This window comes from Nycticebus coucang, chromosome 4, assembly GCF_027406575.1.
Source record: "Nycticebus coucang isolate mNycCou1 chromosome 4, mNycCou1.pri, whole genome shotgun sequence".
Classification (NCBI taxonomy): Eukaryota; Metazoa; Chordata; class Mammalia; order Primates; family Lorisidae; genus Nycticebus; species Nycticebus coucang.
Genome location: NC_069783.1, coordinates 23,511,967 through 23,537,215, shown reverse-complemented (window position 1 = coordinate 23,537,215; position 25,249 = coordinate 23,511,967). Strand labels below are relative to the sequence as shown.

At 52.4% G+C, this 25,249-nt stretch overlaps 1 protein-coding gene across 4 annotated transcripts in view; it reads left to right on the top strand.

Annotated features, from left to right (window-relative positions):
• The window catches only part of DNMT3A (DNA methyltransferase 3 alpha), a 100,733-nt gene that overhangs the window by 37,060 nt on the left and 38,424 nt on the right, over positions 1-25,249 (top strand). For all 4 annotated transcript variants that reach the window (XM_053589460.1, XM_053589463.1, XM_053589461.1 and 1 more), the window contains 3 exons: positions 2,841-2,945; positions 18,383-18,653; positions 24,935-24,978. In XM_053589460.1, coding sequence (XP_053445435.1) covers positions 2,841-2,945; positions 18,383-18,653; positions 24,935-24,978 — 420 coding nt within the window. The remainder of the gene's footprint in view (positions 1-2,840; positions 2,946-18,382; positions 18,654-24,934; positions 24,979-25,249) is intronic.

The window sequence follows — 25,249 nt, the reverse complement described above, 5'->3', positions numbered from 1 at the left end:
TGTTTTTTGAGACAGAGTCTCAGTCACCCTGGGGAGAGTGCCACGGCGTCATAGCTCACAGTAACCTCAAGTCTTGGGCTCAAGTGATCCTCTTGCCTCAGCCTACAGGAGCCGCTACAATGCTCTACTAGTTTTTCTATTTTAGTAGAGATGGGGTCACAGCCTTGCTCAGTCTGGTCTCGAACTCCTGAGCTGAGGTGATCCACCCACCTCAGCCTCCTGGAATGCTAGGATTACAGGCGTGAGCCACTGCACCCAGACCATGATGGATACCTTCATACTCCCATTTTATGGATGAGGAAAGTGAGGCTCAGAGAGCCTACTTCTGTAACTAGGAAATGGACAAGCTGGACTCATAGGCACTTTGCTTTTTCCATGACCTCACGTGGACCCCCCACAGATGGTTTTATAAGTGCTGATAAAGTTGGTGTCCACTTAGATGTGATAGAATCAGACCAAAAGCCCCATCTCAGCCTGAAATTCACAACAGTTGTATAGATCCAATTGAAACCTTCCCATATGTTATGCATTGGTAATATTTCCTCTCTGTGTGGTCCAAATGATCCCGTCTTGCACAGGGGTTCTGTGGGGTCTCTAGGAGACAGTTTAGAGCCAGAAGGCCTGGCCTTCTATGGGGCACATGTCCTTAGACACCCTGACCCTGCAAGGTGGTTCCTACCAATTGGCTGCTCCCCCCATTCTCTCTGCCCTCATCCCTCTCCTGCCATGCTTTCCTGAAAACAACCCCTTGAGGATCCCTGGAGCTTCCTGTCCCTGTTCCAGATTTTCCTTGGCTGGACTCCTCAAATTATCCCTTTAGACCTTCTCTAGCCCCTCAGTCCTTACTGCTATGTTATTCTGCACAGCTTAGTGGCAGTGCCCTTGGAGGTCAGTGTTATGACCCCTAACCAAGTCTTCATCCTGGGCGTCTGCGTGGAATGACTTTGGTCTCTTGGCTGGCAGCTCTCCCTTTCTTTGCTCCCCTAGTTCACTGGGGTCCTCCTCTGCGCCTCTGACCATCCTCTCTCCAGCTTGACCGTGGCCATCACTTGGTGGTAGGCCTGGTGCAACCCCATGTGTATGTCCTGGGAGGCCTCCTAGAACTTGAGCTGGGATGGACTGTCCCATTGACAAGCCTCAAATGGATGGGTGGAGGGGCCAGCAAAGCCCTTCCTGTTGACCTAATGTCTATAGTTGGTCACAGTAGGTTTCCATTTGCATGGCCCACCATCCTCCGAAAATTAATGTGGCACACCACAAGGTATTTTGTAATCATAGAAAATGAAAGTTGAGTGGGATTTAGAGGGCCAGCTCCATCAAATCCCCAAGGAACCTGTGTACCTTCTTCCGTTCCGTCAATGGTACTAGCATTGCTCTGGGTCAGTGCCCTCCCCAGGGAGGGCCGTGAAGCCATCTTCGCTTCCTGACATTGTGCAGGGTGATGAGCAGCCTGTTGTCCTTCTGCTGGGTTGGGGTCCCTTTCTCTCTCCTTCCCCAACATCATTTCTGGTGATTAGTCATGCTGGAGCCCAGCTGAGTCAGAAGGGACTTGTGGGTGGTTTGTGGCCAGACTGGAGTATTTGAGGCAGGACTTTCTAGGTTTATGTCTCTGTGCCCCAGGAGACAGGCATTTCAGGGCCCTGCGCAGGTGCTTTGTGAGGAGTTGGTAATGAACTTCTGAAGAAAAAGAAGCCATGACGTGCTCCCTGTGATGGTCCTGTTGGGTGACAGGCATGTGCAGTGCCCACGCCACATGGCAAAGGCTTCAGGGCAGGGATATTTACAACAGCTGTAGAAGTCCTTCATATTCTGCAGTAGTCCTAAGTGTTGCAGAGACTTTAAGTAGATGTCACTGAATCGAATATTTTCACTCGATTTTATTCTTTGCCATAAAGGTGATTCCTTAAATAGATCACTAATGTTTGTACTTGTGTACAAAAATTTGTTTTTCATATAAAATTCTAACTCAGTCAAATCCCTTATCAGAGTTTGTGTTGTGAGTTTGTGGTTCAGAAAACATGGTCACTGGAAGAAAAGTCTTCTGCTAAGACAGTGGGGTCTTCCCTAAAGTCCCTCCAGGGATGTATTTATTTATTTATTTATTTATTTCGATTTTTTTTCAGACAGTCTCACTATATTGCCCTTAGTAGAGTGCTGCATGGCATCACAGCTCATAGCAACCTCGAACTCTTTGGGCTTAAGGGATTCTCTTGTCTCAGCCTCCTAAGTAGCTGGGACTATAGGTGCCCACCACAACGCCTGGCTATTTTTTTGTTGTAGTTGTCATTGTTGTTTGGCAGGCCCAGGCCAGGTTCGAACCTGCCAGCCCCTATGTATGTGGCTGGCAGCCTAGCCACTGAGCGACAGGCACTAAGCCTGTGTATTTTTTATTTATTTATTTTTTTGAGACAGTCTCAGTCACCCTGAGGTTGAATTCTCTTGCCTCAGCCTCCCGAGCAGCTGGGACTACAGGCATCCACCACAATGCCCAGCTATTTTTATTTTTCTTAAAGACGGGGTCTTACTCTTGCTCAGGCTGTTCTCGAACTCCTACGTGCAAGCAGTCTGCCAGCCTCAGCCTCCCAGACTGAGACTATAGGCGTGAGCTACTGCGCCTGGTGTTCAGGGATGTATTTAAACAGGACTCTAAGGGGTACCTTGAGCTTCACTAGGAAGAAAGGGGGTGAAGAGCAACCCATAGATAGTCCAGCCCTGGAGCCCTGGAAGTGTGGCTAGTGGGGGGTGGAATGGGAGGAGGCCAAGGACAGCCCAGAACAGACCTAGAACGATGTGCCTCTTGGGTTGGCCTCTGGCCTCACAGGCTATGTCTGTGCCCACAGGATGGAGAGGAGCAGGAGGAGTCTCGATCCAAGGAAGAGCGACAGGAGCCCAGCACCACGGCCCGAAAGGTGGGGAGGCCTGGGCGGAAGCGCAAGCACCCCCCGGTGAGTATCCTTTCCGACTCCCCCCCCACACATACCCATGCCTGTACTCTGAATGGCAGTGATGCGTGTCCTGTGGGGACCTGGGGACATTAAGACCAGTGATGTGAGCTGCCCCTCCAGCTGCATGACTCATGCATATTTTTTATGCCCCACCACCACCCTCAATATTTCCCTGCTTTCTGCATCAAGATTTGGAGGCCCGGAGAGGCCAGGTGACTTGACTGGTGGGTCTGGGAGCTGAGACTTAAATCAGGCCCCTGACTTCCAGCCCCCACCCCATCCCCACCCCCCCATCTCTAGGCTGGTTGCTCCCTCCCTGCCATATACCCACTCTGGGCTTCAGCCCCCACCTGGAGAACTTGGAGGAAGGGAACTGAGGCCTGGGAGTCTAATCAAACAGTAGCGAAGAGATGCAGGCTGTGGGGTCCTTTTGGGAGAGAGGAGGAAGACCAGGGCACTGTTAAAGTCATGCAGGGTGTAGGTGGCAGGACCAGCCTGCAAGCCCCAGACTCCTAGGAGCCAGGGCTGGAACTCTGGAGGGCAAGGCCATGAGGCACCTTAAACTCAGAGGTGGCCCTGTAATTATTTTTCCCCACACCAAGGACAGCTGGCTTTTCTCTTTTAGCCCCTTCCAGCTTGTGAATAGTAAACTGGGAGCAAGAAGGTGATCAGAGCCAGGGGCTCGGGATTTGTAACTCAGCCCTTCAAGGAAGTATTCTCAGTAGGGTGGGAAGTCCAGGATTTCCTCCTTGGGGTAGAGAGTCAGGGTGAAGGGGACTGAAAGGAAGAGGAGGGTGAGTGGGGGAAGGTTTTTAGTGGAAGGAGATCAGGAACCCACTGGGTACTGAGATGCATCCCTGCCAGTTTTGCTTGAAGATTTGGAAGGGGTGGGATCCATGTGGAGTAACTTAACTGGTGATTTAAAACATTTTTAATATTAAAGCAAACATGGATATTTTATGGCCTAGAATGAAAAATTCCCATGACATTGAAAGATAAAATGAAACTTCAAAGGAATTTCCGGCATGTAACAGACTCTGCAGGTTGCACCAGCAGATTCCCTGGTCCCCTGCACCCTCCTCTACCATAAGGGCACTTTGAGGGAGAAGGTTGGGGGCGAGTCAGAGTCCCCTGTACTTCTGCATCCACACAAGTGCCGTGCTACTCTCCTGGGCTTGGCAGCTGTGATCTTCAAAGCAAACTCTCTCTGAACCCAGTCCAGTTGCCGAGGACAATAGCCACCACCTGTAGCAAACAGAGACCCAGTAACCCTCAGATTCTTTGTTGTGAGTATCTGGAACTGGAGGGAGGGCACATCGTTGAGGCAGATGAAGCTTGAGGTCAGAGGGTGGGGACGTCAGAGGACCATGGGAGAGAGGAAGGGTATGGCTGAGCTCAGGTAGAAGGGACCATGGTGGCCCTGAGTTGCACATTACTGTCCTGGAGCAGGCTCCAGTGCAGAAAGAAAAACACTGTCTTTGGACTCCAAAAGATCTGAGGTCCACCACTGATCACCCATGTGACCTTAAAACAAGTCGCTGGCTGGAACTTGGGTTCCCCTTCTGAATGACAGAGGTGGGTTCTGGTACCAACAAGCCTGAGCAAAGGCTGGGCCTCCCCTTTCCTGGCCAAACCTTTGCTCTTTAGGAGGCCACAGCAACCACAGTTTGACAGAAGCAGCAGCATCTGGATTTAATGCTTCCCAGCTGTGAGACCTTGAGCAAATTACTTAGCCTCTCTGAGTTGGCTCCTCATTGGTAACATATGGCTGCCAGTAAACCCCCTGCACCTCCAGGGGCACTTGCAAACAGCAAAGTGCAGGGCTGGCAGTGTGAGCCACCTGCTCCACTTCAGGGGCCGGTGTCCATTGGCTGGGGTGCAGGCTTTAGACAAGGGGACCCTGCATGGCTTCTCAGCAGCTGTAGTGGGAGGTGGCATGCATCCAGCCAGTCGTAGTCTGGATGTGGTCTAGCCTGAGTCCCAGTCTCCACCTGTGGCTACCTGGGCGCTCTTAGGAGAGGTTCCAGGGTGGGAGGGAGTGGAGGAAAGCAAAGCTGACTGGGCGGCCATCGATCCCGACCCCAGAAATTAGCCCATATGGGGATTCTTGCTGCAGGCAGGGGTCAGCTGGAGGGTTCTGGCTGGAGGCCTGGGCACTAGTGGGGACAGCCTCCTCCCCGGCCCTGCAAGAGAGCTGCAGGAAGGTTTTCTCAGGGACCAGCTGCAGCTGTGGCCCTGGGCGTAAATCAACCAGGGAGTTTTTTTTTTTTTTTTTGGTCGCCCTTGGTAGAGTGCTATGGTGTCACACCTCACAGCAACCTTCAGCTCTTGGGCTTAGGCAATTCTCTTGCCTCAGCCTCCTGAGTAGCTGGGACTACAGGCGTCTGGCTATTTTTTTGTTGCAGTTTGGCTGGGGCTGGGTTTGAACCCCCCACCCTCGGTATATGGGGCTGGCGGCCTACTCACTGAGCCACAGGCGCCGCCCTAACCAGGGAGTTTTAAAGCAGCTGAGTGTGCCATCCCCAACTAGGGAGTTTTAAAACAGCTGAGTGTGCCATCCACTAAGCCTGGGGAGGGGTGGGAAGTGGGCTCAGGTCCTGACTAGTGTGACTTGGTAGACGCTGGGAAGTATGAAAGGAAACCATGGCTGCAGACTGGGGGCTTCCTTTGGACCAGTATTGCACAGCCAGCAATAGACATGGGTAGTCAAGGCACATTCACCAGTGTCCTCACTATCCCCCAGTCCCAAGGAATCCTGGCCCTCTCCTCCTTTCACCACCAAGGCCTGTCTGTCTCTGGGTGTCTCTGGCCTCCTGGCTGTACCCTCAACATAACCAGTCTCCACCTGCCCCCGTGTGCCCAGGCCACTGCATTCCCCCCGATAACAGACTCTGCACGTACTGAGCTCCCACCACATGGGGAAGCCACATAGATAAAGAAGACTTACATTTCAAGCGGGTGTGCAAGAGGAAAGAGGCCACACGTAATCACAGTTCAGGAGCTGGCTCGTCTCTCTCCAGGGACTCCATTTCCTAGGGGACACGATCCAGAATGTCCATCTGCATTCCAGTTCCTTACCATCTGACTGCTCTTCCCTTGAGCCTGATGAGACCATCCCTTGGGCCATAGAACCTTGTCTTCTCCCTGCTCCCTGAACACACCAGCTGTTTCCCTGCTGCCCATATGTGGTCCACAGCCTTCCTTTCTCTCTGCCTATCCCAGGACCACAACCCATCAAACCTGGCTTGAAAATGAAGCCCAGCTCAGCCACTGTGACCTCTTCTGGCCGCTCCCTTCTTGAACTGTTTGTAAAATTAATAAAAATGAACTACCGAGATATCAAAGACAAGTTGCAAGTCCACTGATCACGGGCTTGGACAGCCGTGGTCTGCAGCTCCTACCTTGAGAAACAGATTGTTACCTTTCCACAGAGAACTCTAGTATTTTCTGAAGCTTTTGTGTCAATGTGATATCCTCACCACATCCACAGGTGTGATTTTATGGTTTACAAAAGTAACATTTCTCAGTGGGTTGAGAATTTAAAATCCCAAACCTTACCTTTCACCCCAAATAGTTTGAAAAGCAGGTGGAGAAAGATCATTTTGGTGCCACCCCCAATGCACATGTACCGTGCTACTGTGCATTTGTCTGCCCACCCCACTTTACCCCATGGATAAAGGCTCACAGTTGTGCCCCACTTGTTTGCCTGCAAAGACCTCTTACAATGATTACCTTCTATGATGCTGACAACAGACCAGTGTGAGGTAGGTGAGGCCCACTGTCGGTATCATCCCCATATTCAGAAGAATGATCAGGACATGAACCCCACACCTCTCAACCGCAAAGCCTGTCCATGATGTTCTCCTCCCCTCACCACTGCAGCCATGGGGTCTGGCTCCGGGCTACCTAGCCAAAGGTCCTTTTTAAGTTAATATATGAATGCAGGGCTCTTTGAAAAGGTGTGGAGAACTGGTCCAAAGAACATAAAAAAATATAACTGAGGAGGGCAATTGACCCAAATACCTGGGAGCCTGTGTGTAAGCAGGGGAGGCTACAGTGGGCTGAGGACTATGAGGTGGGCCTGCTTAAAACCTGGTAGCCTGGTGAGTTTGTAGTGTGGGTCAGAGCGCCAGGATGCTGCCGTCTGAGCCAGCAACGGGAAACAGGAAGCTAGCGCTGGCTGGGCGGGGCATAGGAAGGGAGCTGGCACCTGGGCCTGGGCCTGCAGGCTGGCCAGTGCCTGTGACAGGGAGGGGGACCAGCGTGGAGGCTGAGCCCGTTTGTGGGTGTGTGTGTCAGGGTTGGGAGGAAGGGGCTGCTCCTGAGGACCTTACAGGGTGACAAGTGAGGGTGTCTGAGGCTAGTTCCTGCCTGGTCACAAGCCAACATGGTCCTGCAAAGGCCTTTGTCCCTCATGAGTGGTTCCAGTCAGGGCACCAGAGGGACAACTTCTGCTCTTGCCCACCAGACTCTGGGGGTGATGGGCCCTGTGGGGTCCATCCCCCGTTTACTAACTATATGTATTTACTCATTGAGATTTATATCCACCAACTTCCTCCGGGGTTATTTTTGCTCAGAGGGAGCACTCTGAGGTCACCTCTTGCTAAGAATAACCCAGAAAGGGAGGGAGGAGGGGGCTGGGAGCTGGCACTGAGCTCAGCTGAGCTGAAACCAAGCAAAACTAGCCTAGCGTCACTTGCTCCACGCATGGAGGGTGACTGCCTCACTTTGGGGCAAAGACTTGGGGTGTAAACTGGGAAGTCAGAGAACTGTTCTACTTCAGCTTAAGTCAGCTGGGCATAGTTAAAGGCAGCTGTTGGGGGTTTGCAGTATTGGCTAATTTTACAGCCTAATATGACCTTTTGATTCTTCTCCAAGTTAAGACAGAGCTCAAATCCCCTCCTTGTTTCCAGATCAGAACTGCTTGTGCACGAACCCATGGAGGCTTGACTCAGTGAATTGGTTTCACCAGTTTCTATGACCCAACCTTCGTAAAATAGCATCTTCCACTCCTGGGCTCCAGCCCCTGGTCGGCCCCGGGTTGAGCCTGCCTCAGTACTGGCAGCTCCCTGCTCTGTCTCCTGGTGCTTAGGGAAAGAGGATTGTCATATCACTCTGAGGTTAGAGACTTAACTGTTCCCTGTCCCTGCACATTCATCTGTTTGTTCCCCAACGAAACAAACTAGCACCCGCTGGAATCCTGTCCCGAAGGGCCTGGTCTGGGGTCTGGACTTCAAGTGTCATGAGACTTATAAGGATGCTGGGAAAGGCATTGGAGGAGGTGGGGCTTGCTGTGGGCCTTAAAGAGAGGGGCCGTGGAAGGAGAAGTGAAAGGTCCTCCTGCTAAGCACCACGCTGAGCAGCACATACAGACATGGTGTTATGGGGAGGCCCAGAGGCCTGGCTGGGAGGACTAGGGATTCATTTTAAAAGGTTTTCTATCTTGATCGGAAAGGTAGTTTGCAGGGAGCCTGAGCAGGGTTTTATTCTTTATTTTCTCTGAAAAAATGTGTTATCTGGAAGGTCCTGAGGAGGATAAGTGGTGGGAGTCATGTCTGGGAAACCCACTCTGGCACCCATGAGCATGGCTGGTGCCCACGCACAAGCATAGGCAAATGCGGGGAGATTGGCGGAAGGTGCCAGGAGACATCCCAGGGCCTGTGGGTGGTGGCAACAGTGGGACAAAATTGGCAGAGCCTGTGCTCCTGGCCATTGGCCATGAGGGAGAGGAAGGGAACCAAGATGCAGCAGGCCCCAGTGATGGCCACAGGGAGCAGGTCAGGCAGGCCCCTTTCAGAAGTCACTTTAGATAGCTGGTGCTCCTGGGGAGCAATTAAGTGAAATCTCAGAATCTCCATTTTGTTTTCCAAAAATACCCCTGTTTATTTTCACCCCTCCACATTCCAGGGCCACCTCCATCCAGTCATTCATTCCCATAGTGTCAGCCTCTGTGGTCTTCCTGGGGCCATGTGAGCTTTTCCAGAGCCGGAGCTGCACCTGCATTGCTGCGGCTGCCACAGGTACATGCCAGCACACGCGTCCCAGGAGAGCTATTGGCACGGGTTTTCTTTGATCATCCCCACCTAGAGAATTTTGTACATTTTGGTTCTCCCACCTCAAGAAAGACATAAGGTAGCTGGAAGAACTCCAGAGAAGGGCAGCTAAATTGATCAGGGGAAGGCAGGGCTGCCAAGTGAGGACAGATAGACTAAAGAGATTATGACTCTCCAGTCTGGAGAGACACAGTCTAAGGGGATGTGATTAAGCCTCTGAAATCATGTTGGGTGGGGCATGGGGCGGGATGAACACGGCCCAGCTGGGGTAGGGGAGGACACTCATTAGAAACTTCAGGGCGGCGCCTGTGGCTCAGTGAGTAGGGCGCCGGCCCCATATGCCGAGGGTGGCGGGTTCAAACCCAGCCACGGCCAAACTGCAACAAAAAAAAAAATAGCCGGGCGTTGTGGCGGGCGCCTGTAGTCGCAGCTACTCAGGAGGCTGAGGCAAGAGAATCGCGTAAGCCCAAGAGTTAGAGGTTGCTGTGAGCTGTGTGAGGCCACGGCACTCTACCGAGGGAGGTACAGTGAGACTCTGTCTCTACAAAAAAAAAAAAGAAACTTCAGAAAGGGGCAGTGCCTGTGGCTCAGTGAGTAGGGCACCGGCCCCATATACCGAGGGTGGCAGGTTCAAACCTGGCCCAGGCCAAACTGCAACAACAATAAAAAATATAGCCTGGCGTTGTGGTGTGCGCCTGTAGCCCCAGCTACTCTGGAGGCTACAAGCAAGAGAATCGCCTAAGTCCAAGAGCTGGAAGTTGCTGTGAGCTGTGATAGTATAGCACTCTACAGAGGGTGATAAAGTGAGACTCTGTCTCAAACAAAAAAAAAAAAAAAACTTCAGAAAGCAAATGAAGCACAGAAGAGAAAGCATTTTTCATGGTAGATTCCCTTCTTACCAAACCTGTCACCCTAGGGATGGTAGAGATTGAGAATAGGAAAAAAAAACCATCAAAAGAGATTGACTTAAATATGTGGATCTTCTATAACGTAATAATGGCTTTTTAAAGGGAGCCGCCAGCTCCCTCAGAAATCTTTTGAGGTTGACTTCAAAGAGCACAGCCACGCCTTCTTTCAGGTGGACAGGTGTCCCTGCTGGAAACAGAACCCAAGTGGGTTGGACACCCAACATGCACATTCGTTCTCACGTCCATTTGCCACAGCTTGCAACAGCCTCGTAAGGCCTCGGGCTAAGCGCCCTCTGAGGCCTTGTCAAGCCCAGAGCACTCACTAAGCTCAGACACACACAGGTGGACATATCTCAGGAGAGATAGTGGAGGGGTACAGTTCCCAGCAGAAGTGGTGAGGGGAATGGTGGGGCCTGGAGGGGTTCCTAGGCTGGCCTAGAGTGTCCAGAGTTGGCCCTCTTTGGCCTCTGCCCCTGCTTTCCCTGACACCACTGCCAGCTTCTTAGCCATTCTATGGGGAACGGGAGGCAGGGTCCTGATTCCAAAATATTAGAGCCAGGGCTGGGCACCATGGCTCACGTGTGTAATCCTACCACTCTGGGAGGCTGAGGAGAGTGGATTGCTTGAGCTCAGGAGTTTGAGACCAGCCTGAACAAGAACAAGACCCTGTCTCTAAAACCAGCTAGGCATTGTGACGAGTGCCTGTAGTCCCAGCTACTCAGGAGGCTGAGACAAGAGGATCGCTTGAGCCCAGGAATTGAGGTTGCTGTGAACTGTGATGCCGCGGCACTATACCTAGGACAACAAAGTAAGATTCTGTCTCAAAAACAAAAAGTATTGGACCTGATCCAATTTGCCCCACGAAGGCTGAGCAGGAGGCCATTTGGAGACCTCCCTACCACGGGCGCTTCTAGCTGCAATTGGCTTTCTGGGGGGAGCTGCCAGGGAAGGGGGCAGCTAGAAGGGCTGGGGGCCAGTGGTCATGGCGCAGTGCCAGTGCTTCAGGGGCAGAGCTGCCCTGCTTATGTGGACATGCAGCTGTTTCCTGGAACTAGAGTTAACCTGGAAAAATCCAGGCTGGGTGAGTGTGACGGGCTTGCAGGAGCCAAGGAACTGGAAAGAGCAAGGAGTGGCAGTGTGAGTGGCGGGAACTTGCTGGGGTGTTTGGTTTTCATTGCGTGGCGTCCTTGTGCATCTCTGTCCTGTGGCCGGCAGTGGGGGTGTACCTCCATGTCTGTGGGCGTGACTGTATGTCAAGAGGCCAAGAGCCAGGCATAGCAGCTCATGCTTGTAATCTCAGCACTTTGGGAGGATGAGACGGGAGGATTACTTGAGGCCGGGAGTTCAAGACCAGCCTGAATTGGGTGCAGTTGCACATACCTGTAGTCCCAGCTACTTGGAAGGCTAGGGAATCAGTTGTTTACAGCTGCAGCAAGCTGTGATGATACCACTGCATGCCAGCCTGGGCAAGAGAGACCCTGTCTCAAAAAAAAAAAATCTAAGGCCAGGTGTGATGGCTTATGCCTGTAATCCCAGCACTCTGGGAGGCCAAGGCGGGTGGATTGCCCGAGTTTACAGGTTTGAGACCAGCCTAAGCCAGAGTGAAACCTTGTCTCTAAAAAATAGCGAGGCTGAGGGAGGGGGGTGGGGCCTTGTGTGTGTCACACTTTATGGGGGCAAGACATGATTGCAAGAGGGACTTTGCCTAACAATTGCAATCAGTGTAACCTGGCTTATTGTACCCTCAATGAATCCCCAACAATAAAAAAAAAAAAAATAGCAAGGCATGTGGCAGGTGCCTGTCGTCCCCGGTACTTGAGAGGCTGAGACAGGAGAATCTCTTGAGCCCAAGAGTTTGAGGTTGCTGTGAGCTATGATGCTACAGCACTCTACGGAGGGCAACAAAGTGAGACTCTATCTCAAAAAAAAAAAAAAAATAGGCTTGGTGCCCATAGCTCAGTAGTTACAGCGTAGGCCACATGCACCGAGGCTGGCGGGTTCGAACCTGGCCCGGGCCAGCTTAACAACAATGACAACTGCAACAAAAAGTAGCCGGAGTTGTGGCCGGTACCTATAGTCCCAGCTACCTGGGAGGCTGAGGCAAGTGAATCACTTAAGCCCAAGAGTTTGAGGATGCTGTGAGCTGTGACGCAACAACACTCTACCAAGGACAACGTGGTAAGACTCTGTCTCAATAAAAATCAATCAACCAGTCAATCCAACAAGAAGCTGTGGCTGGCCAGACACACCAGGGTTCCCAGAGCCCATAGCGGTCTTGAAGGCACCACGGCAGGCCTCACTGTCTGTGGTAACTAAGGTGAGGCCACTACCATGGCAGGGTCTCACAGAGAAGGCCAGAGGAGCCCCAGCCATGGGAGAAGGGAGGCAGGCATCTGCTTGGCTTGCCCCCTCCATGCTTCCCAGCCCAGGTGAGTGTGGGGTGTGGGGCTGCCGCCTAGAGAACAGGCTCCTAAAGCCCAGGTACCTGGGCCCCACCTCTCCAACACCTGATTTTAGTTTTTGTGGGTAATTTTTAAAACTATAATAAAGCAACTCTTACAGATCACTTTCCCCATTGAGGGTTTCAGACTTTGTCCCACTTTGGGAGACAGGGCCCCACCTGGGGTGAAGGAGAGGTCAGGAGTTCTGGTGTCTGGCCCAGACTTTGAGCAGAGGGACTGTGACAGGGCCTGGAGAATTGCAGAAGGCTCCTTGCTTTGCCTCTGGCTTTTCCTGCCAGGGAGATCTCTGGCACCCTCTTCCTGGCTTTTCCTAGCCCAGCAAGCCTCCTTTCCCTTCTTGTGAGGGCTTTTCCTGAGACTTAGCTAGAGAGGAATTCAGCCTTCACACACCTCTCTTGTACCTGGGTCACCCCTGGCGCTTTACCCCAGGCAGGGTGTGACCCGAGGCAAGGCTCCTAGCCTTGTTCCTCAGAAAGATGGGGATGCCACTAGCTACCTCAAGAAGATCATTAAGATCATTAAATTGATGAATTTTATAAGCATTCATGTGCCAGTCTTGTGCTTGTTGCTAGAGAGCTGTAGGTGGAGAGAAGTAAAAGGATAAACAAGGGAAAGTTCACAGTCTGGGAGGGAGACACACGGTAAACAAGTAATTAGCTTCCCGTGTAAGGAGGGAGGGTGAGAAAGAGCCTTGTAAACAAAGCAGCAGTGGGCTGGGAGGAGTGCCTGCCTCCCTGCCAGTGAGTGGACTTTATCCCTCCTGCAGGGTGAGGCTGGGCCAGCTGTGCACACCTGCCCACCGTAGAGGGGCCGCTTTTGGAGCTGGGGGTGAGGCTAAGGCTCTAAAGACGGGGCCACGCACAGATCCTCCTAGGTGTGTGTGAATGTGAGACACACAGACTTTAAAATGTTCTTTTAGAACAGCAGTCCCCAGCCTTTTTGGCACCAGAGACCAGTTTCATGGAAGACAGTTTCACAAACCGGCAGTGGGAGGTGGGATGGTTTCTGGGTGATTCAAACATGTTGCATCTGCACCTCAGACCGTCAGGCCTTGGAGGGCACGTTCACCCTCCTGTGAGAGTCTAATGCTGCTGCTGATCTGACAGGAGGCAGCGCTGGAAAACCAGAGGAAGCTTGCCGGCTTGCCTGCTGCTTGCCTCCTGCTGTGCAGCCCTGTTCCTCCAATCTTCAGCCCAGGGCTTGGGGACTGCAGCCCTAGAGGACAGAAGTAGAATAGGGGTTACTGGGGGATTGTTTAATAGTAGAATGGACAGTTAGTGTCGAATGGGGACAGAGTTCCTGCTCAGGATGATGAAAAATTTCTGAAGATAAGTGCTGATGATGGTTGTATGACAATGTGAATGTACACATAAAAATGGTTAAAATGGTAAATTTCATGTTACGTTTATTTTACCTCAGCTTGTTAAAAGTTTAAAAAAATATTCCTTAGATAAAGGCAGTCCCCGGTCATTCCTCTAGCCTCTGCCCAGGGCTTGTCAGACTCTACTGGTGTTTTAGCTGGAATAATTCTTTGATGGGGCTGTCCTGTGTCTTTTAGGATGTTTAGCAGCTTCCCTGGCCTCTCCCACTAGATGCCAGCACCCCACTCCTTGTGGCAACCAAAAACGTCTCTGCGCTTATTACCAAACGTCGTGGTGGAGGGTTGCAAACTCTCCCCTAGTTGACAAGTACTCTACCCTGCTTGGGATGAGCTGCTCGCCAGAGACACCTAAGGAGGGTTGGTGGGCAGCAGAGCAACAGGAGTAGGGGAGGGTCTTGCCTAGAAGGAAGGGCAAACCAACTCTGAGGGCCCCTGAGGTGGCTGACAGAGTTTGAAGACTCAGAATGAGGCATACCTGGTGGACACAGGCAGACAGTGGGAGCCCAGGCTTTGCTCACATCCAGAATGGTACTAGTTTCACAACCCTGCAGCTGCCACCCCAGCCCCCCACCCCCAAGGCAGGAGAAGTGACAGGCTGAAGCTGTCCTACTCTGAAATTGTCACCTGCAGCTGCAACTGCTATTGGTGCCTTCTAAAATGGCCACCAAATGCTGCCCAGGTAATGGACAAAATGAGTATCTCGGGAGTGTGCCATGCCTCCTTCCCAGGCAACTGTCAGAATAAAAGCAGACACAAGGAGATTGTTTAACATCTGACATAGCAGCAAAACTGACCCGCCTCTCAGGCTGTGAGCAGGATCTCACTTTGAACCTAGTCTTTGCCATTCATAAATGAGCTGTGAATTTGCATTAGGTGCCGGCTGGCCATGCTAAGCCTTTTTGGAGTAAGCCAAGTCCCCATGCTAAAGATGACAGTGGACAGGAGAGAAGAGAAGGGCTGAGAGGAGGGCATGTCCGGCCGATGTAGCTGCTTCTGGGTTACAGACAGAGGTTCCTGCCTGAGATGCCCCTTAGTGAGCACCCAGCTCCTCTCTCGATATTTGGAGAATTGCTTCAGGCCATTTACTGGCTGACCTCATGCCTTCCTCTGGGTGGATTTGCTGGCCCAGTTGTCCTGGGCCCTGGAGCACCCCAGTGAAGGGCCACACTTAGCTCAGGGGGTTCTTAATGGGTGAGATAGATCAAAAGTTGACCAAGGCAGGAGTTGTCAGCCCCTGACTTGGCTCACCCAGAACCACAGAGGGCCAGCGGTGGAGGCTGAGTTGGTTGGGAAAAGAAGAGAGTATAGACTGGGGGTCCGGGGATTTCAACTGCTGAGCTAACGCTGGGGCTGGCGTTCTGTGGCTCCTCTTGCCCAGCGTGCCTGACTCCCTCCCACCTTCATAGGCATCTCTGGAAGGCATGTCTGATGTTGCTACAGACCGGGGTTCTCCAGGGCAAGCCTGGGGGTGGGGGGTGGCACTTAGTGTGTTATGTATGACTGAGTTGGTCCAGCCCCTGGGGCTGTGTTGGTCTCAGAGCTGGCAGTCCTAGGTCTCTATGCCATGGAGCTGGCTGGCAGTCAACAGGAAGTGAGTCCCAGAACAGAGGAGGCCATGTGGCCCAGGCAGGAAGTGACAGTGGAGTTGTCTTGAGCAGCCTTGCAGGGATCAGAGCCTGCCCCGACCTGAGGTATCTGTGGGGCAGCAAATGGGAGGAGGAGACAAAGATACAGCCATGGTAAGAGATGGGCTGTGGCCTAAACTCAGGCTGAGTCGGCCAGTAGGACCCCACACCCACCCTCCCTGGTAGTGCCGTGTTTGGGTCTTTGTGGTACCCCACACAGCTGGGCCACCAAACGTGGCTCTCCAGGCAGGGGTGCTCTCCACTCACCAGCCTGCCTGGGCACATGACCGAGCTTTGGAGGGTGACCGGCTTTAGACCAGAGAGGGTCAGTCTAGGCTGGGGGTGCTCTGTATGCCTAAGCACGGATGTGGCAGAGACTGTAATGAGCTCTGGGGAGGTCCCAGCACATAGGGTGGAGGATAAGGTGGTGGACAGGGGTCTGCTTGTTTCATTTTCCTTACTGCGTTTGGCCTTCCCAGCCCTGCTGGCATCGGCATTGGCCCAGGCCCCAGAGTCCAGCTGAAGACTTCTCACTTCCATTAGATGCCTCCTCTTCCTCTTATTGCAGCCTCCTCCCCAACTCTGAGGAGCGCACACATGTTCCAGGGGAGGCTCTCCTGGAGGCAGGCCTGCCAGCCGCCCGCACAACCCCAGACAGCAGTTGGCAAGGCCCCTGGAGGGCCTTCTGCTTCCTCTCAGGCTGCTCCGTGTGCTTGGGAGCCTCGTCCAGGGAGGAAAGCAGACGTCAGAGGACTCAGGTTTGGTCCTGTTTTTTCCCCAAGGCCCTTGTCCCTATTTGCCACCTGTGGGGTTCCTCACCAATTAGCAGTGGACTCAGTTCAAGTCCTAGACCAGGTGTCCTCAAATGTTTTAAACGGGGCTAGTTCACTGTCTCTCAGACTGTTGGAGGGCCGGGCTATAGTTTGAAAAAAAAAAAAAAACCAACAACTATGAACAAATTCCTATGCATACTGCACATATCTTATTTTGAAGTAAAAAAACAAGAACGGGAACAAATACAATCACACCACCTCATGTGGCCCGCGAGCTGCAGTTTGAGGACCCCTGTCTAGACCCTTAGAGCAGAAGCAACCTTGGCGATCAGCTGTGCAGGGGGAGGGGGTGGGTACCCAGAGTACTCCCAGGGTGTGCTCTTGGGTGGCCCACCTTCCCGGAGGGAACTTGGCAGTATCACTTAAACGGGCAGGCCCTTTCCCCTGGCCCGTCCATTTGTGAAACCCTGTCTCATGGAGGCACACAGGTGTACAGAGCTGTAAGCACAGGATGTTCACTGCAGCAAAAAGTGAATCAGCCTGAAGGCCCACCCTCAAGGAACTGTTTGCATAAGTGTTAGAGTAGCGACATCCATATGCACGGATGGAGAGATGCCCACTATGCTTGTTAAGCGAAAACGCAAGTTGCGGAACATTATGACTAGTATGATACCCTTTTCAAAAAACACATTTCTGGATCTGAATGTGTGTAAGAATACATGTATATAAACATGTAACTTACACATGATTGTAGATGCATAGAGAAGAGTCTGGAAAGGATACTCGCCAAACTGTTAATAATGGTTTGCCTTGGGGGAATGATTTAGCGGGTAGGGAGTTGAAATAGGAACTTTTAACTTTTTAAGAGAGGAGAGTGTAGACTGGTGGATTGGGGGCCCTGGTCATTCAAACCACACTAGTCATTTTGTGTGGTTTGAATTTTTATTTTAAAAAAAGTGTCTGGGGGTGGCACCTGTGTCTCACAGGTGTAGAACGCTGGCCCCATATGCTGGAGGTGGTGAGTTCAAGCCCGGCCCCAGCCAAAAACTGCAAAAAAAAGTGTCTGGTTTTTATAAATAGGAAAAAAAAAGACGACTTAGGAAAGACAAAACCTGCTTTGGTCTAGGTGTCCCCACCTCTGCTGGGCAAGTGTTCTATAAACAGAGCCAGTGGGGCAGCCTGGTGCTCCTGGGCATGGCAGAGCTCTGAGTGCAGGGACCCTTCCTGCCCCAAGCTGGACACTTCCGTTCTTCATGATGTGTCCTGGCCACTTGCTTCCAGACAGCTGAAGACCGACTAGAGACACACAGCATAGCACTGAGGGCATCCAGCTCTCCTGCACTTGGTCTGTCCTTACAAAGTGTGTGACCTCAAGCAAATCACAAAATTCTCAGAGAGCCCCAGGTTCCTCACCTGCTTCCCAGGGAGGCTGAGAAACTCTACAGGAGTCATGGGTGAAATGAGCTTTGTCCACCATGCAGGGACACATGAAGATAGCCAGCATGACTCTTGATTTGATTTTTATTACTTGGAACCTTAGCATGGTCAGTTCTCTGACTCTGGGAGGGAAGCAGTGCATTCCTTTGTGAGGGAGCAATGTGGGAGCCCTGGCCAAGGAGTTGCCGCAGAAACTGCAAGGTGCTTGCTGGACCTTGGCTTTTCTGGGAGAACCCTTGGGGACCCAGGCTGAGGGAGAAGAAGCCGTGCTAGGCTTTGGGCACAGAGATCTGCTTCACAGATTTGGCAGAGACCTGATTGGTCTCCTTAAGAGACCAAAGACAAAGCTGGGAGTGTAGCCCTGACCACAGCAGTCAGACCAGTCTGGGTTCCCAGAATTGAACTGGTGGCATTGGAACCTTCTGGAGAAGGGGTTCTCTGAATTAAGGGGAGCATTTGTTCTTTAATAGGAGCTGCAGACAGGGCTTGGAGGCTCTATGTAACCTTAGTATGTGTGTGGGAGGGGTGCCTCTTGAGCAGTGAAATCAGGCTGGCAAACCTGCTTGGCTTTGCCTTTTTCTTAAAGTGGATTCCACAGACCCCTCAGGGGTCAAGCTTATGAACTCTTTGACACTGAAAACAAAATACGAATGTATCTGCTTCCTGAAGTTTTTTGTGAACACAATTTCTGGGCAGGGGATATAACATTCACTAGACATTCAGAGGATCAATGATCCAAAATGGCCTAAGACGACTGGTCTAATCCTCCCCTGGTATTTCTTTCTTTCATCTCTCCAGGTGGAAAGTAGTGACACACCGAAAGATCCTGCAGTGACCTCCAAGTCCCTGTCCACGGCCCAGGACTCAGGCCCCTCAGAGCTGTTACCCAATGGGGACTTGGAGAAGCGAAGTGAGCCCCAGCCGGAAGAGGGGAGCCCTGCTGGGGGGCAGAAGGGCGGGGCCCCAGCAGAAGGAGAGGGTACAGCTGACACCCCATCTGAAGCCTCCAGAGCAGTGGAGAATGGCTGTTGCACCCCCAAGGAGGGCCGAGGAGCCTCTGCAGAAGAGGGTGAGTCCCCAGCACAAGGGGCAGCCTCTTCTGGGCCCACTGAAATTCCTTGAGGGCCAGGGACTTCCTGGCAGGTCCCAGGAGGGATGGGCCAGGTGGCAGCTGAAGGTTGGGCTGCCAAGGCTATAGGCTGAATGCAGCCGGCACACGTTTTATTTGGCCCATATAGTGTTTTCAACATTTAAAGAATTAGTTGCTAGTATTTAAAAATCAAAAAATTTCACATAAAAATCTGGAGTTTTGGCTTCTTTGGGGGGAAAAAAGCTAGATCTGGCAGCAGTAGGCTTGCATAGTGCCAATGGTTGCTACAGTAGGATGATGGCGGTCTCCGTCCATGACTGATTGTGCCCCTCCATTTCCTTCAGCCTCTGCCTGGCCCATTTACTCTTCCACATGACCTGCAGCTCTTGGGGACTGCTGTTTTGTAGCCCCCAGCCTGGGCACTCAAGGCAGCAGGTGTCCTCTGGGCCTCCCTCAGTGCAGAGGTTCTGAGCCCACCATAGTTTGGTTGACTCCAGTGGAAACTTCACTGTGACAGTGGGGTGTGTGTGGTGGGCTGGGGTGGGGGTGGTCTGCGTACTGCTCAGTCCAGGCCTCTTCCTCTGGGGACTTCTTGGCCTAGCCCTGAAGTCCTGGAAAGTTGCCCACTTTTCTCATTCAGGTTAAGCCAGCAATTTCAGGGCCAACCAAGCTGTAAACATGTTAGTAATGAGGACAACTAGCATTTGTACAGGGCTTCACAGTTTACAAAGCGCTTTCTCATACATTATCACATTTGATCCTCCCAGGGCCTTGCCAGGTTGTTTTGCATATGTGCATTTTAATTCCAAAACCTCTTCCTTCCAAGTGTGTATGATGGAATGAGTAAATTGATTAATTGGCCTGACTTATTTTGCATGGATCCAAACCTAATATTCATGCAGAATAGAGAACATTTCCAGAAAAGAGATTTCTAAACCTGTTAAATAGCTTTCACTCATTTATTATTTAACAAATATTTGTGATGCTCCCACTATGGGCAGAGAGCACTTTCTGAAGCATTTGTTATTTTGTTTGCTCTTCCAAACAATCATATTCAAGAGGCATTATTATCTCCATTTTAAGGAGAAAATGTTGAGGCTTCAAGAGGTGAAGTTACTTGCTCATGGACCCCAATTTTAAGTGGCAGATCCAGAATTTATTAAATCTTGGTCATGTGCCCCTCCACTATTCTCTGCTGCTCTGGACTGGGGCTTGGTTCGGAGATATGTCCTGAATGGTCCAGCCCTTCTTGTGTTTACTGTCACCCTTCATGAGAGTGTGGGAAGGGCCTGCATGGAATGAAGCAAAGGAGGCGAGGGGGAAGTCACCATCCCTCTAGCTACCAATGCCAGGTGTGCAAGAGGAGCTAGAAGCTCCTGCTTTGGTCAATCAACAGGTGCTTATTAGATACTAATTTAGTGTGTGCTGGGATCTCTACCAGGTAACTGGGGAAACCATCATGAACAAAATCCCAGTTCTTGTCCTGAAGGACCTCAGTTGGCTGGAAAGACAGACATTAATGAGAAATCCACGCTTGAAAATGTGTGATTATAGGGTCGGCATGGTGGTTCACGTCTCTAATCCCAGCACTCTGGGAGGCCTAGGCGGGTGGATTGCCTGAGCCAGAGCGAGACCCCACCTCTAAAAATAGCCAGGCGTTGTGGGGCGTGCCTGTAGTAGTCCCAGCTACTTGGCAGGCTGAGGCAGGAGAATCGCTTGAGCCCAAGAGTTTGAGGTTGCTGTGAGCTGTGATGCCATGGCACTCTACCCTGGGTGACATAGTTCTGATGAGTGAGGTGGCAGCAGAGATGCAACAAGATGACATAAACCAGGAAATGAAACCTGGTTTAATGAGGTACTATAACAAAGGAACTTAGGCTGGCCTACGCTGAAGGGTGAGCTAGTCCATCAGGTGAGGGGGAGTGCGGGAGACAGTGAGAACAGGTATGAAGGCTCCCAGGTGGCTCCCAGGGACCTGGCAGAAGCCACAAAGCCAGAGTGGAGAGAACAAGGGAGAAAAGCATGGGAAGCGGTGGGAGCGGATGGGCTGCACCAGGCCTTCAAGGCTGCCTTCACGGTGTGACATGATCACCTTTGCTATTTGAAAAGATCACTTTGTCATGTGGATACTGAAATGGAACAGAGGGGCAGGGAAGCAGGATGAGAGGTTAGGAGGCTGCCACAAGTGTTGGAAGGGAAGCTCTGATGGGTGAGGTGGCAGCAGAGATGGAATAAGATGACAAATGGCAGGGATATGAGAGGTACGGGAAAGATGTGTCAAAGATGATTCCTGGGCTTGGGCTTTCAGATATTAGTGGATCTTCCTCAGAATCTCAGAGCTTAGCATGGCAGGCAGAAATGCCCCAAGTCTCCCTGACCTCCAGAATTTGACATGGGACACCCCTGTGTGGCCCCAGCTAACCCAGAAGTGGAGATACTGACAGGGATCAATCAGAGCTGGTGGGATCCCTGAAGACCTCTGTGTATGGCCCGGATGCATACAGGGTTGGGCGGTGGCCTCCTGGAAGCTCTGCCAGGGTGTAGTGGGCAGTGGCTTGATCAGAGGTGTGGAGGCTTGGCCACGGTTCCTGCAGTCAGCTGACAGAGAATACAGGCTCAGCTGGTTGTTCAGATGAGGAAGGAGACTAAGGCCCCAGAGGGGATGTGGCTTGGCTCTGGTCTCCTTTCAGTTCCCCTCATTCCAGGTCTCTTTTCGGGGGTCCTGTCCATCTCTCCTGGAACTACTTTCACTCGTTCTTATATTGCAAAAACACAGGACTCAAAGGCAGCGTGCCTGTTATCTGGGCCCCTCCCTGTGTGTGTAGGCCCTGACACTGCTAGTGTGCCCTAGGGAAAGGATCAAGAAGAGGGGACTTGGTGAGATGAGTGATACGGACAAGAGACAGCATCTGGAAGGGCCACTCGCCTTGGGACCACTCCTGCACGCCCAGCTTTTTATTAATGCTGGGATGATGATGACAGTAGCAATGGTCATGTAGCTGTGCTCTACTGAGTATTTGCTATGTTGGGTGTTCTCAATCCTTAATTCTCACCAGAGTCCACAGACCACTGCCAGTGGCCACATTGCCTCGAAAGTTAGAAAAGCAGACTTGCAGGCCCCACCCTACACCTACTGAAGCTACATCTTTTTTTTTTTGAGACAGTCTCACTATGTCACCCTGGGTAGAGTGCCGTGGCATCACAGCTCACAGCAACCTCAAACTGTTGGGCTTAAGCGATTCTCTTGCCTCAGCCTCCTAAGTAGCTGGGACTACAGGTGCCCGCCACAACACCCGGTTATTTTTTGGTTGTAGTTGGCCTGGGCTGTATTTGAACCTGCCAGCTCTGGTGTATGTGGCTGGCACCTTAGCCGCTGAGCTACAGCCGCTGAGCCTGAAGCGACATCTTAAAGAGCTCCTCGCGCTCCACTCATACTAAAGGTTAAGAAGCCCTGCTCTGTGCATATGCTTTTATTTCATCCCCAAGATCCTCTGAGGAAGAGTCTTATCCCCATCTTTCAGATGGGGAGACTGAGAGTTCAGAGAGGTTATTTACTCAGACTACACAGCTAGTAAAGGACTGGATTAAGGTCAGTGCAAAGCACCACTCTGCACTGATTGAGCTTGGGGCCCAGTATCAGGCCGGCAGTTGCCCTCTGAGGCAGTCCTGGCCCTCACCCTGCTGTGGAGATTTGGGCTCATTTTGATGAGAACTTGGCTGAGACTTCTAGTCTCAGATCTAAAGGTAAATGTCAGAGCACTCTGGCCTCCCCTGCCCCCCCTGACCTGAGATGGCATAGGGTCATGTTCAGGCCTGCCAAGGCCACCCTGGCAGGCACACAACCACCTGGACCTGCCTGTGACCATGGGTCTGGGCCAGGAGCAGTTGGGCTGCACGGGTGTACTCAAGAGCAGCTGACCCTCCCTGACTCATGACAAGTGCCGCATTCTGAGGCAGCCAGGCCAACAGGCCAGGCTGGAAGGTGCACGTGTGTGTGTGTGTGTGTGTGTGTGTGTGTGTGTGTGTGTGTGTGTGTGTGTGTGTGTGTGTGTGTGTGTGTGTGTGTGTGTGTGTGTGTGTGTGTGTGTAGAGAGAGAGATATCACTCAAATGGGCATGCGCAGAGTCTATCTGGGAGAAAATTCCAGGAAGAAGCCAGTTGGAAACTGCATAAGGAAAAGCCATTCTGTTTAGGTGATCCTGGGGAATCAGGAAAGGGGTGCACAACAAGGAACGATGGTGGCGCGCAGGAGAGGGCTTTGGCTGGGGCATCAGGAGCCCTGAAAGCTCGGCTCAGCTCTGGCCGGAAGTCACTGTACTCTCCACGCCTCAGTTTCCTTGTCTGCGGAATTTAAGAGCTGGACGAGTCTTTAATCATCTCACAGTTCCTCTCAGCCCTTATTTTCTTTTAGTGAATATGTGATTCGCTGTAAATGTTATCCAGTGCCATGGAGGGTCCCAGGTGGGAACGTTCGCGGTCCAAAGGAGCCTGGCGGAGAGGGTGCTGTCTAGGGTGGAAACTGTCCGGAGCCAGCGCGGGGCGCCCTGCGCCCAGCCCCCAACCCCGGCTGACACTGCTGCTCCCAGCGCCCCCTCCTGGCCGCCCGGAGTCTTTGCGGGCAGAGAGTAGAGGTCCGGCCTGGCTGGGCGGGGGTTTGCGAAAAAGGTTGGGTGCAGGCTGTGGGGGCAGAGAAGCCGGAAAGGAAGTGGGGAGGGGGAGACAAACATGACGGGTGCGACACACCTTAAAAGGCGGGTCACATACAAAGCACTGGCAAGTACACGCTCTCACCCACCCACACAGGTGCCCACGGCAAACGCACTGTGTCCGCCCGGGAGCCGCCCCCGTGGCCACCCGCGTGACATGCCCGACGTCAGGGTCCCGACCCGCGGGGTGGCCCTTTCTGCTTCCCTCCCCAGTGTTGTCACCCAGGACACTGTTGCTGATGACCCAACTGCGGGGCCCTGGGGCAGAGCAGGCAGAGACCGGGACTTTCTGGTGAGCGGGAGGGAAATACCCGCTGCGGGCTGAGCATCCAGAGGCCGCGCTGGCTTCCGCTCCGAGCCAGGAGATGAAGTAGGGGCTGTTTTTTCCGTTTTGGGCTCTTTGTCTCCCCCCACCCCAAGCTACCAGGAGCCAGCTTTGGTGACCTTCCTGCCTTGGGCCCAAGCTCCACGATCTCAACTTCAGAGAAAGGCGTTCACGGGCCCAGGTGGAAGGAGGGCCCCCCAACTCCAGCAGGAAGCTGGGGAAGACGAGGGACCGGGCCCTGGGTGTGGCCTGCGGTGGGGGCAGGGCATCCCGGAGGAGCGCGGGGAGAGGGCATTAACTTTCCTGGAACTGCGGGGAAACTGGCAAGAGGAGCAGGCAGTGCTGTGTATCCCGTAATTCGTAGGGAAGGGGAACGCTTGCATGTATTGGGCACCTATTGTATGCCAAGCCCTGCTTTAAGCACTTAATGGTCACAAGAACCTAATGATTTTAGAACGTTTATCTACCTTGATTCAGTGAAGAAAACCAGCTAGGAGAGGTTACCTAAGTCACCCTGAGACATTTGGACTCTAACCCTGAGTCTAGAGTAAAGCTGAACTCCTGGCCTGAGAGTAGAGCAGGGGATGGAGGGACAGATGAGGAACGAGGTAATCCGAGAACCATCATCATTAGAACTGCAGGAAAACCTCAGAAACGTTCTCCAGCATCCTTATTTTCTGGGAGAGGCAATTGAGTCTCATCACGTCGCTTCACCAGGGTCTTGTTCCAGTTGGCCCAGTGTTTGCCCCTCCCCCTTCAACACACACCCATGCCTGGCAGACATCTTTGCCCCCACACTGAGTAGCCCAGCACTCCCTCCCAGGGCCGGAAGGATCCTACACTCTGGCCCCTCAAGTGCAGCCTAACTACCCCACCACCTTCTGCCCCTCCATCTTCTGGCAGAGGAGCTCTGTTGACTGGAGCAGCAGGTGCTTTCTAGTCCTCTGCTGTGTACATGAGACAGGGTCACCCGGCCAGAAACAATAGCCCTCATTTTCCTCTTGTTCATTCATACTTGGGGCTCAAACCCTGCCTCAGTTCTGTCTGTGCTGTAGGCCTCATGCTGAGCACAGTGCCTGGCATGTGGCAGGCCTTCATATTTGACACCTGAGCAACTAAATGGTTGGAGGACCTCTGTCCCTTGTGGCAGGAACCCCAGGCACAAGGTGGGGCCTCCCAGCCAATCCTGTAACTCTGCCAATGGTCCCTTTGTTCTTTCCTCTCCACAGGCAAAGAACAGAAGGAGACCAACATTGAAACCATGAAAATGGAGGCAAGTGTTTTCCTCACCCCCAGGGGCTCTGTGGATCCTGATTCTAGAAGAAAGCCACACCTCTTTCCCCGACTGTGGCATGTGTGGGAGGGGGGCAGAGGGAGGCCCCCCTTTTGTACACATCCCCCTTTGAGGAGAGGAAGTAGGTGTGGGGTTGGAAGTCCCCCAGCAAGGCAGCCAGCTCATCCTCCTCCAGAGACCAGGCACCTCCCCTCAAAGTGGTCTGTGTCCATGAGCCCCCACCGCGCCACGCACATCCCCCACTTCTTGT